Source organism: Hemiscyllium ocellatum, chromosome 25 (assembly GCF_020745735.1).
Source record: "Hemiscyllium ocellatum isolate sHemOce1 chromosome 25, sHemOce1.pat.X.cur, whole genome shotgun sequence".
In the NCBI taxonomy this organism is placed as follows: Eukaryota; Metazoa; Chordata; class Chondrichthyes; order Orectolobiformes; family Hemiscylliidae; genus Hemiscyllium; species Hemiscyllium ocellatum.
This window is the reverse complement of record NC_083425.1, coordinates 14,142,249-14,154,945: the sequence shown is the minus strand read 5'-3', so window position 1 is coordinate 14,154,945 and position 12,697 is coordinate 14,142,249. Positions and strand designations below refer to the sequence as shown.

General features: G+C 43.8%; 1 protein-coding gene across 1 annotated transcript in view; it reads left to right on the top strand.

Annotated features, from left to right (window-relative positions):
* tha1 (threonine aldolase 1) overlaps positions 1–9,941 on the top strand; it is a 76,168-nt gene extending 66,227 nt beyond the window's left edge. Inside the window, exons 5-7 of the mRNA XM_060844841.1 lie at positions 2,745–2,882; positions 4,037–4,229; positions 8,396–9,941. Coding sequence (XP_060700824.1) covers positions 2,745–2,882; positions 4,037–4,229; positions 8,396–8,688 — 624 coding nt within the window. The 3' untranslated portion in view covers positions 8,689–9,941. The remainder of the gene's footprint in view (positions 1–2,744; positions 2,883–4,036; positions 4,230–8,395) is intronic.
* The last annotated feature ends 2,756 nt before the right edge of the window (positions 9,942–12,697 follow it).

Genomic DNA, 12,697 nt, shown 5'->3' with positions numbered 1-12,697 from the left:
TGAAGAAGGAGGCCATCTGGGCTGTACAGTATTGGAACTGGTCCTTCCTTGAAGAAGGAGGCCATTAAGTCACATTCTCAAAGCACTGCATTCATGATGCTCTTAGGCAGGGAATCCAGGATCTTGTTCCAGTGACAATGAAGGAACAGTGATATAGATTCAATTCAGGACGATGTGTGGCTCAGAGGGGACCTTGCAGGTGAGGTTCCCATGTACCTGCTGCCCTATTCCTTCGCGGTGATAGAGCTCACAGATTTGGAAGGTGTAGTCACAGAACGTCTTGGTGAGGTGCAGTGGATCATGGAGTGGAGGAAGTGACTGTTTACAACAGTGGTTCGAGTGCCTTGCGCATTATTTCTATTCAAACAATCATCTGATGTCCTTTTGAATGTCTCAATTTAACCCTGTATCCACCAGACCTCCAGGCAGTGCATTCCAGATTTAAACCACTCACTGAGTGAAAACATTTTCTCACACAACGCATTTGCGTCTTTTGCTAACAATTTAAAATCTGTGTCGCTCATTCTCAATTCATTTACAAACTGGAGCAAGTTTTCTATTTCCAGTTTGGCTCATGATTTTGAAAACCTCTGCCAAATTTCCTCTTCTCCTTTTCCTTACCAAGGCTTTAAAGCAATCACAACATCCCAGCCGGGGTCTGAAACAAGTTCAATCTCCTTTACTCCTGTGTACGCCCCTATTAATAAGCTCCAGGAAACTGCATGCTTTGTTAACTGTTCTCTGCACTCATCCTGTAACCTTTACAGTCATGTCCCTCTGCTACCGCACCCCTTTATCTTCTGTTGTCTCTCCATGGTCATCTGACCAAAAAGCATCACCTTACACACCTCTGCATTGAACTTCATCTGCCACCTGTCTGCCCACTCTTCCAGATTGTCTATGTCTGTTTGAAGTTCTAAACTGTCCTCCTCTTAGCTTACAATTCTGTGTCATCTGTAAATGTTAAAATTGTCTCCTGCACACCACAATCTGCATCATTAATATATATCAGAAAAAGCAAGGATCCCAATACCAATCTTTGGGAATCTCACTGCAAACCTTTCTCCAACCTGAAAAATGTCCATTAACCATTACTTTGTTTCTTATCACTTAGCTAGTATTCCTTAAAGACAACACTGGGGACATAAGGAGAAGGTGAAGATAGCTCATCCACTCAGCACTTCTGGTTGAAGATGGATGCAAAAACTTCAGCCTTGTCTTCTTCCTGTTGTATTGGGCTCCCATCTTTGAGGAGGGGGATATTTATCGGGTTATCTCCTCCTGTGGGTTATTTAATTATCCATTACCATTCGTGGCTGGATGTGACAAGACATCAGAGCTTTGGTCAGATCCATGGGTTGTGGAAACACTTAACTTTCTCTTTAGCACGCTGCTTCCATTGCTTAATATCCATGTAATCCTACTCTGCAGCTTCACAGGTTGAAGCCTGATTGTTCACCCTGTGTGGTGCTACTCCTGGCATGTCCTCCTGTACTCTTTATTAATCCAGGTATGATTCCTTGGTTTGATTGTAATGGTAGGCTAGGGATATACTGGGCCATAAGGTCACAGATTGTGGTTTAATACAGTTATAGCTGCTAGATCTGTTCAGAATCTGTCCCATTTAACACAGTGGTAGTGGCACACAATGCAACAGAGAGCACCCTCAGTGAAAAGGTGGGAGTTCATTTTTCTTGCTTATCTGTTGTAGGATATGGCTGTTGCTGACTGGACAAGCATTTGTTCATGCAGCATCTGAGGAGCAGGAGAATCGACATTTCGGGCATAAGTCCTTCTCCTGAAGAAGGGCTTATGCCCAAAACGTCAATTCTCCTGCTCCTCGAATGCTGCCTGGCTTGCTGTGTTTTTCCAGCACCACATTTTTCAACTCTGGTCTCCAGCATCTGCAGTCCTCACTTTCTCGAAGCATTTGTTCATTCCGATTTGTCCTGGTGATGTTAGTGAGCTGCTGCTTTAAGACTGCTACAGCTTTGGGATACACCCACACCGCTTTGAGGAAGGAAGTGTTAGGATTCTGATCCAGTGGCAAGAACTGAGGTGTCGTCCGAACCAACACCATCATGGACGCACCCACCTGAGACAGGGGAGATTGGTGAGGCTGAGGATGGGGGATCTTTCCCTTCCGCACCTGTTGCATTCCAGCCTGGCAATTACCTATTCACTCAGCTCAGTCGGGATGGGCACTACCGATGTAAGCACCTGGTCAAAGTTAACAGTCTGGAGCCTCAGTTAGTTACCAGGCTGTGGGATGAACTGGTGGTGAGAGTGTAACTTATGGCTGGGACCAGATATTCTCTGACCCAGCATTTAGTTGCTGGAAATTTCTGCTCATCCAAAACCAGGCATCAGATTAGTGATCTGACAATTTACAGGAAGTGGAGGCAGACCTAGGTATGAGGTAGACTGAATGTCACTGGTAACTTGTGAAAAGTGATGGTGTGCTTTTGGATTATATGGCCTGAGGGCTATTTCCATTGCAAGGTGATTAGCTCTTCTTTCCCAGAGACTCCAGGTCAGGCTTGGCAACATTCTAACTGTGAGCAAGTACAAACCAACAAGAGCTCTTGTAAGGTTTTGCACAAATGATTCTGTTTAATAGTTTTTGGAAATAAATGCTTCACTGTTGATTCTTGTCAGTGTGAGGTGCTGAGTGTGACACCATTCACTGTCTGAGTGGTCTGTTCATTATCTCGAGGTCACTGGTGCTTCTTCTCGGGGTACAGGTGCGAACTCTCGCCGACAAGTACCAGCTGCCTGTCCACGTGGATGGGGCTCGCCTGATGAACGCAGCGGTAGCTTTGGGTGTGAAAGCCTCGGAGATACTGCGATTCTGTGACTCCGTATCCATGTGTCTGAGCAAGGTATGAGCCATCGACTGGGAAAAGGGGAGGAAAAGCTGTGGAAGGAGAAAGACTCCAGGTAATCGTTTGAGTCAAATCATTCAAAACCAAAACAAAAAAAAACTGAAAAGTGCTGGAAAAACTCAGCAGTTCTTGCAGTATCTGCGGAGAGAGAAAAACAGTGTTAACGTTTCGGGTTCAGAGAGCCTTCTTCAGAACCGATGTTGGTGGGCTGCCTAACTCCAGGATTAGAACCCAGGAAGTTCAGGAACAGGTTGAGAAAAAGGATGAGGTGGGCTACTTGAAGGTAAGGGAAACAGGGAAAGATTTTCGCTACAGATGCTGTAAGGCTGTTTGAGTGATTTGAAAGTTTTAATCCTTCATTCGTTGCCTCCGAAAAAGCTAAGGAGCGCCTAAGAGAGAGTTTCAAAAGGTTTTCTGGAGGTAAACAGTGAGCGATTGTTTTCAGTGGTTAGTATCTCACTGAAAATGTTCAGAAATTCAGGATTGTCATTAGAAGGAGGAAATAAAAAGAAATATTGTTGCAATGGGTTATTACAACATGGGAGATTTTAGCACAAGTGAATATTGAGACAAAAGCTATGCCGTCAGTTAAAGAGGAACTTTTGATGTATTTGAAAAGATCATTAAAGAATGAAAGAAGCGAGACTGGAACTGGAATTAGAATAGATGGCTCTGATGAAGGATAAGCTAGTACAGATCAGTGGGCAGAGTGGCCTTCCCTGTTTTTTTCTGGGCGCTTCAAGTGATTGTTCTCAATCTTCGGGTGATTTGGGTGATTGTTTGTTCACCGTGTCACAGGGTCTGGGCAGTGGGAGGCAGTGCCAATTTGAAAGCTGCAGCTTCAGATACTCAAAGGGAAGCTGTTCAGCCAGGAGTGTCAGCTGACTGTCCTCAGGTGAGCTGATCTTACAGCCTCTGCAAGACACTGTAATCTTTTGCTATAAATTCTGTCTCTTATGGTCCTGCTCCACAGTGACCTGATGAAGGAGCAGCGCTCCAAAAGCTAGTGCTTCCAAATAAGTCTGTTGGACAATAACCTGGTGTGGTGTAATTTTAAACTTTGTCCACCCTAGTGCAAAATCGGCACCTCCACACATGACTCTGACAGAGTCTCTCCTGTGGGACTGACAGTGTGTTTGTGGATTTTGCAGGGTTTAGGAGCCCCAGTCGGCTCTCTCATCGGCGGGCGAAAGGAATTTGTTGACCAGGCGGTCCGAGTGCGGAAGGTGCTCGGGGGGGGGATGAGGCAAGCCGGCCTACTAGCTGCAGCAGGACTCCTTTCCATCACCGATATGGTCGACAGACTCCAGGATGATCACAGAAACGCCAGGACGTTTGCCCAAGGTACCAACATTTGAAAATGTTTATGGTTCGCCTCCTTTAATCATAAAATTTATCTCTATGTAACGCTGATTCAGTTTTGTCCATTCCAATGTACCCGATCCTGTACACTGTCTGAAACAAAACACAGGGAACGCAGGATAAACTCAGCACACCTGGCTGGATCCATGGAGAGAGAAACAGAGTTAACATTTCGAGTGTGATGTTACTTTTCTTAAGAATATTTTCTGTGTTTGTTTTAGATTTCCAGCAACTGTTGTATCTTGCTTTTATCTCCAGATAAATTGCGATGAAGCACGTGCACACAAGTGAAATGGCCCGATGAGATATTGTGCTGAGAGGCAGTGTGTTTCTGTCTGAACCACAATGGCCATTGGCTGGAGGAAGGGGAGCTGTTGCTGCGTGATGCATGGGATGGTTGAGATATTACAGGGATAGAACATGGAGCTCTGCCCCTGTTCCTGTGTCCCACAGACCAATCCAGGCTCAGTCCCCAGGCAGCTGAGATGTCAGATCGTCCCGGTGCAGGTCACTTCGGGCAATTGAAGGATGAAAACGAAGAGCAGAATCTTTAGGATGGAGGTGGGGAAGCAGAAATCACGTCTGTCCCTGGATCAGAAACCTGTCCCTGGATCGGAAACCTGTCCCTGGATCGGAAACCTGTCCCTGGATCAGAAACCTGTCCCTGGATCGGAAACCTGCCCCTGCAGGGCCAACTGATTAGAATTCAGAGTTTTGTGAGGGTGAGCCTTGACGGGGCCAGTTGTCCTGTCCACTCCGAGCCCCCGCAGCAGGAACAGATGATAAAGTGTGAGACTCACTTTGCTGTCACTGAGGCGGCTGGTCTCCCTAAGGATGTTACTGAAGCCCTCCACAGCACCAGAGATGCCACATGGGAGCAGGACACCTGTCCACTGGTTCTGAGCAAAGCTTTTATTGTTCAGTAACAACCTTGACCTAATGTTGGAGTGAAATGGGGGAGTTCCTCGTTCCCCAGAGGACAGCACGAGGGAGGCCAGTCCATTTTGTTGTGTGTGTATGACTGTGGTGCCTGTCTCCTGTTTTTGATTAGTGATTTCCCCTTGGTTCTGCATAATTAAAGACACTTTAAGCCTGGTATCTGGGAATATTTGTTATTGTGGCCCTGACTGGTAATGTGGAGTAATGAGCATAAAATGGGACCTGCCACGCAGGGGAGCAAAAGCCTCTGGGCAAATGAGAAGGGAGAAAAGGCAAGAGGAGATGGCACTGAACAGAGAGTTGCCCCTGCTCCACTAGGAGGGGTGCAAAGATCTTGTGAAGATGCCATGAACATGAAGGGTTCCCAGGAATGTTTCAGCCCAGTGACCCTGAGCCAGGTTGAGGGGCAGGCATAGAGGGGAGACTAAGCTACCTGAGCTCTCACATGCATGGACGATGTACTCAAACAGCTCAGCCCTTACTGAGAGCCATAGAAAAGGCTCATGAAGTCTGAGCCAACCTGTCTGCGCTAATCCCAGGTTTCTGCCATTGGCTCGTAGCTGTGAAAGTTCTGGGCTCCTTCCCCAATGAACTGTCACAGTCCTGGGCCTCACCATCCTCACATTCCACACTCCACTGGAGTGTCAGGTTATCGAGACACCTCAGTGACTGAGGAGGTTCTGGGCAGAGACTATAAGAGCAAGGAGGTTATTTTCCATGTATATAAAATCACTGATACAGCCTCAACTGGAGTACTGTGTCCACTTCTGGGTTCTACGCTTTAGGGTGGAATAGGTTTATGAGAATGGTTCCAGAGAAGAGGAGAAATGAGGATGATGTTCTTTTGGCGAAGGGAGTGTTGACAGAGGTGTTCAGAATCATGTGCCGTCCGGATATAGTCGGTGGGGGACTAACTGTTCCTATTGGTGAATGGATCATTGACAAGAAGGCTGAGCTTTTTATTCGTTCAGTGTGTAGTTAGGGTCTGGGATGCACTGCCTGAGAGTGTAGGGGAGGCAGGTCTGTTGGAACTTTTCAAAAGGGAATTCAATTTTTATCTGAAAATGATTATAAGCAAGATTATAGGGAGAGTGCCGAAGAGTGACACTGGATGTACTGGTCATTTGAAGAGCCAGTATGAACACAATGGAGCGAATGGCCACCTCCTGTGCTGTAATTCTGAGATTCCATGGAACTTGAGTGGCCCAGGACCAGTAGAGCATCTTCAGAGGCTGAGTGACTTGCTCAGCTGCTGTCCTACTGAATGGATGACGTTGATTGTGTTGCCCCTGCCTTTCTCTCAGGGTACCATTAAGGGGCATCAGCCATGCCTTCACGGGATACCATTTGGCTCAAGAATCCACTATATACTTTTGGGGTTGCAACAAAAGCTAAAGGCGGTGTTGAATGGTGGCTGCCAAAGAAGTGAGCAGAAACATGGAGGATGTTTGAGTTGTGGTCCCAGTTGAATGTAGAACCATAAAACCATAAAAATGATACAGCTCAGAAGGCGGCCATTCAACTCATCTTGTCTGTGTTGACACAGAGACACCCAGATGCCCTTTCCAATCCCATCTTCCTGCAGCTTACAGCACATTAGGAGTAGATCCAGGTACTTTTTAAAAGAGTTTAGGATCTCTTCATCCACCAACAACCCAGGCAGTGAATTCCAGACACTCACCACCCTCTGTGTAAAAAAACCTTCTTCCCCACGTCACCTCTAATCCTTCTGCCGCTTACCGTGAATCTATACCCTTGGTTGTTGAACTTTCTGACAAGGGAAATGGGTTTCCCATCTACGCTATCTTTACCCCTCACGTTTTGTATCCATCAATCATGTCACCCCTCAGCCATCTCTGCTACAAGGAAAACAATCCTGCTTCGCTGGTCTGGATTAACACCAGGTGCCTCAGCAATGAGATTGCCTGGATCAGAAATTGAAAATGCCAATGGGTGGCATGGTGGCTCTGTGGTTAGCACTGCTGTCTCACAGCGCCAGGGGCCCAGATTCAATCCAGCCTCGGGCGACTGTCTGTGTGGAGTTTGCACATTCTCCCTGTGCCTGCGTGGGTTTCCTCTGGGTGCTTGGTTTTCTCCCACAGTCCGAAGATGTGCAGGTTAGGTGCGTTGGCCATGCTAAATTGCCCATAGTGTTAGGTAGATTAGTAGGGAGTAGGGGAATGGGTTTGGGTGGGTTACTCTTCAGGGTAACTTGTTGGGCCAAAGGGCTTGTTCCCACACTGTAGAGAATCTAATCTAAAAAAAATTAACCGGGATAGGTGGCTCTTCAAATACTCCCCGTTCATCAGGACTGGTAAAATGCAGTGTCTTTATTTCTGTATGGCTTGAGGGTGTCACCAAAGTAATCTGATCCACGTCCAGTCCTGACTGAGACCCTCTGCCCTGAGTCTCCTATCAGTTCTTTGCAACAAACAATTGTATCAATCTGTTGCTGGGTCACTGCTAAACTGAGGAAGTGAATTGGGACAACAGCATTCTCAAAGTGACAGTTTCCCTTGTACCACCAAGGTGTGTAAATTGCGGCAGAATAATCATAAAACATTGGAATTATTCAAAGAACAATTTATCAGTCAAGGGGTAGATTCTCTCCTCAAGTTAAATGTTTTTGGAATTTACTGTTTATGACGAGTACCTCTGGGATTTGACTGTGGAAGTGACACAGAATGTGGATGGGGAATTGAAATGCTAAGTAATTTACAGAAAATGACATGCAATGTGTATTCCACTGAGTGTACCATATCAACCTCATCTCTCCTGGTGTTCAGTGTTGCTATGGTTCGTGAAACTTGAAATGGCTTATTAGCTAATTGCCAAAGCGTTTTTACTGAAAATTGAAGGGCTGCTGATCATAAGTAGATAAAGATCAGTAATGTTAACAAACACAGCATACAAGACTGAAAGGCAGAAATACATCATCGGGCAAGATGATACGTAATGATTGAGTTTGCGTTGCTGTTCTGATTAGTCAACTACATACTGTGATGTCTGTACATACACAACTAGCGATATCAGTATTTACCTCGTTAGCCAAAAGGTCCCAAAGGATATGGGACAAGTGAGTTGCAGTTGTTACAAAACCAATCAGCCGTGATTTCATTAAAAAGCAGAATAAACGTAAAAGGCTAAATGGCCAACTGTTGTTCTTATAAATGCTCTTCAGTGACTGATTTGGTAAATACTGTTCACAGGTGTTCAGACGTTTGCTTCCTCCTTGTGTGACATCAATATCGATGCAGTGGAAACAAATATTCTAATGCTTGCAGTGAATGACCCAAGGATGTCACCTGAGGAATTCTGTGACAAGATGGCGGAGGTGACGGAGGATGAAATAACTGTGATGGGGCATGGTGTTCGAGTGTTAATGAACCCAGTATATGGGCGTACAGTCCGAGCTGTTTGGCATGTAGATGTATCAGAGGAGGACACTGAGCTGGCATTACAGAAATTGCAGTATGTGATACAGAAAGTCAATCAAAAATAGCAATTCTTTATCCAAACTCTGCAATCGTTGAAAGACAATAATTGTAGCTTGTATAACAATGGAAAATTCTCAAGTTAGACTGTGAGAGATATTTGTAATTCAATTGCCAGGTCTGATCATTCACAGCAATTTGTACTGTTTGGTTTTGTGAATTATGAATGCTGATTTTTAAACACTCATCCTTGTTTTCAGATGCATTGTCACATCATATCTATCCACCCCAGCACCACAATGATCCGAGATGTTTGAACCCTTCTTCAGCATCCCGGATTTTAATTGGTCCACCATTGATTGGTGTGCCTCAGTTGCCTGGGCTCCAAGTCCTGGGATAACACCACAGAAAAGCAGAAACAGTTCAAGGAAACAAGACATATTTTAGACCAAGAGACAGACTTTATTGTGAAACTGTCATGTTGATGAAATCCCATAGAAAAGCATTCTCATTCTAACACTACAGAAACAATCCAGAATATCTCTGATCCTGATAGTTACAATACTGTTTCAGAACAAATGCTGCTTGTGTTATCTGCTGGTAACATACTCAAAATTGATTCCAATCATTATTTAATTTCTACTAAATCTGTTATTAGGATTTGGCTGCTGCTGGTTTGGAGATCAGGTAAACAAGTAAACAGAATGAGTTGATGGATCAAATCCCCTGCTCTGCTTGTCAGTACTTCTTTAGCCAATGGAGATTTGACATGCTCAGTTTGGTGTTCTGTTTGCTGCATTGCCATTGTTTAGCGTAAAGTTCACAAATAGGCAATTAGCTGTTCATAGCACAGCGCAGCAAAATCAGGCCCAACATTTTGCTTATGAGCGCGGGATTGATGGCTAAACACTTTTATCCCCATAGGGATTCATGAAATGAAGGATATTTATTACAAATGCCAGAAGAAAACAAACCTAAAAATTGTTGAATGTTTACCTCCAGCAATAAAGAAATGGTTAATTTTTATGCTTTATTCAATCATTCAACAATTATGTGCTAAATGTACAGTTTAAAATGTGGAGGGCAAATGATAATTGAGACACGGTCATTTACTTTATTAAAAGCATGTATGTTATGACTCAAAATGGTGAGAGACAGCTTCCAATTCGAGCTGATGATTTTATTTCAACTGAACAAGTTACTTAAGTCAAAGCTTTTAGGTAATTTGTATTGTGTTTTGTAGCTGAGGGAGTTGCTGTTATAGCTTTCATATTCAAAGCTTGACAAAGATCTGGCATTCCATTTGACTTATGTACTTACACTGTGCAAAGTTTAGAAATAAAATTGAAAGTTAGAGAAAAAGATTCCACCAATGTCTTCTGTCACCTCATTATCCCTCCTCCTCTTCCTTAGCAGTCACCAAAAAATACTTTTGAGGTTCATTGCATATAAAAAAATGGGAAGGACACTTAAACCAACAATTTGTCAGATGTTGCCTGAATGTTGAACTCATTCCTGATGTAGATCTTATATCTGAAACGTCGATTCTCCTGCTCCTTGGATGCTGCCTGACCTGCTGTGCTTTTCCAGTGCCACACTCCCGACTCTGATCTCCAGCATCTGCAGTCCTCGCTTTCTCCCTGTTGAACTCATCCCCAGGAGACAGGGTCTACCTCAAATCTTTCTTTGCTGTACGTTAAGGGAAAGTGATGGCCTAGTACTGTTATGGCAAGGCATTAATTCAGACACTCCGGTCGCGTTCTGAGGACCCAGGTTTGAATCTCGCCACGGCAGAAGATGGAATTCGAATTCAGTAAAAATCTGGAATTATGATGATGATCGTCAGTGAAAAAAAATCCATCTGGTTTATCAATGCTCTTTAGGGAAGGAAATTGCCATGGGTTTGGAGTCACATGTGGACAGACCTGGTAGGGATGGCAATGTGGTTGATTCTTAACTGTCTTCTATGCAATTGGGGATTGGCAGTGAATGCTAGCCTAGCCAGCAATATTCACATCTGGCTCAAAATTGATTCCGATCATTATTAATTTCTACTAATTTTAAGGCAGATGCACATATAGTTATTAGATCTAAAGGGTTAAAGGCAAAGGGAGAGAAAGTGAGAACAGGATACTGAGTTGGATGATCAGTCAGATTCTGTTAAATTAAGGCTCACGGGCTGAATGGTCTACTCCAACTTTTATATTCTGTGTTTAAAGGACAAAGCCACCTCTTGACCAGATAGAACTGATGTGTGAAGATAGCTCATCAAATGTGACCTGCACTAACTTGTTCTCAATCAGGGGCTGAATCTAAATTGCTGAACTAGAAATCAATGCAGCGTTCCATTTATTTCCCTGGCAATGAGTCACTGTGTCCCAGGGGAGTCATTGTGCAGAACAAAGAGGCACTGTCTTCTCCTCTCTGCATGTCTGCTGCTAAACTAAATCAATTCTCTGATCTCCCTGTGTGGCAAACCATAGAGGTCAAAACAGCTTGCGAATATCACTGACAAAGGCACGCTCGAAATTTCTTTAATTTGGTTTACCTGGTTTAAGATATCCTGCTAAAATATTTAACAGATAGGAATATCATACAAATGCATTAACATCAGAACACAAACTCAATATCATGTGTGTTCAGTCTTTACTCAATTCGTTCCGGGTACCACATAACACATCCTTTCGATCAGCCCTCTTGCCCTGTGAAATGCAGCCTGTTGCCATGAGTGACAATGCACCTTTCCCGGTACTTACTGCTGTCCTGTGTTGTCGTTACATTATATATCACCTGATTAATCTATTTCACGAGATAATACAAAGGCTAATGACACTTTCAAAGAAAAAAGAATGTGAACTGACAGACCAAACAGTTTCTTTTTTGAGACAGGGATAGCTGCCATTGGAATATCCTTCACTATTATCTCATTTGGTTTCGAGCAGTATTTGAGAAGCTTGGAACCAGGTTCCCTGCCTGCATCTCTCTTGTTAATCACATATTGCTCAGGATGAATTAATGTATTAATTCAAATCCTAATGCAAAACCCAGGTCAGCAAATAACATAGAGGCAGCAGCGTCACAACCCAACTGTTCTGCTTTCTTTTAACCGTCTGGTTGCTTGTCGTAACCTTTGCTCAGTGACGGAGTAACAGCAGGGGAGAGAAAGAAAGTATCACTAACCCCAAGAGGTGAAGGATAGGAAATTATGTGAATGTTTGAGTTAATTACTGTGCAGTCTCAATAATTATATAGCTAAAAATGCTTCCAAATTATGCTTATGTCTTTAATTAATGCTGGATGGATTAATTCAGTAAAAGTTTGTTTCAGAACAGACAGCACTGGAAACAGCATTCCATCCTCCATGATTAAGCATTCCTGGGATCCTCACACCTCACAGTAATCCTCATTCTCAGAATTTTTTGAAGCATTTTCTATGTATCCCCTTTCCATCGCTTGTATATTTTTATAAGTAAGTGGGTCTATCTACTGTATTATCAGCAAAAATTGCTCTTGGAATTACATTGCTCTTTTTTCTTTCTCGTTCAGTAAATGGATGAAAACATAGTTATGAATAAAGGCACAGAAAACATAAGCGGACAATTCATCAGTGCTTCTCTGAAAGCCCCACCTGTCCAAAAGTGGCTGCACAAACATTGTGCTGAGGATTTGTCAACGAAAGGCCTGTGCAGTGTCACAGAACTGTATGGTGCACTTACAATGCAATCAGCATTTAACTTCAGATGAGACTCAAGGTATCTCGAGCAACAGTTGGGGGAAAAGGAAATGGATGGCAGATACCAATCCAGTCAGTAGTTTTACCACCAAAGAGTCAGCTTCCTGGGTATGATGAGGGATAGAGAATAATAGGCTTGGGTGTTACAGATTGTGCCATGAGGTCATTGAGACCTGGAGGGAGACATCTATTATTTACACTGAGCACCACTGGTGGTAAAGGACACTACTATCGTCCAACCTTTATACCACAGGATGCATTCTGGTATTGATTGGAAATACCTCAGACCCTGGCACCATCCTTGTAAATCTGAACCCTTTCAAGTTTCACAACATCCGTTAGGA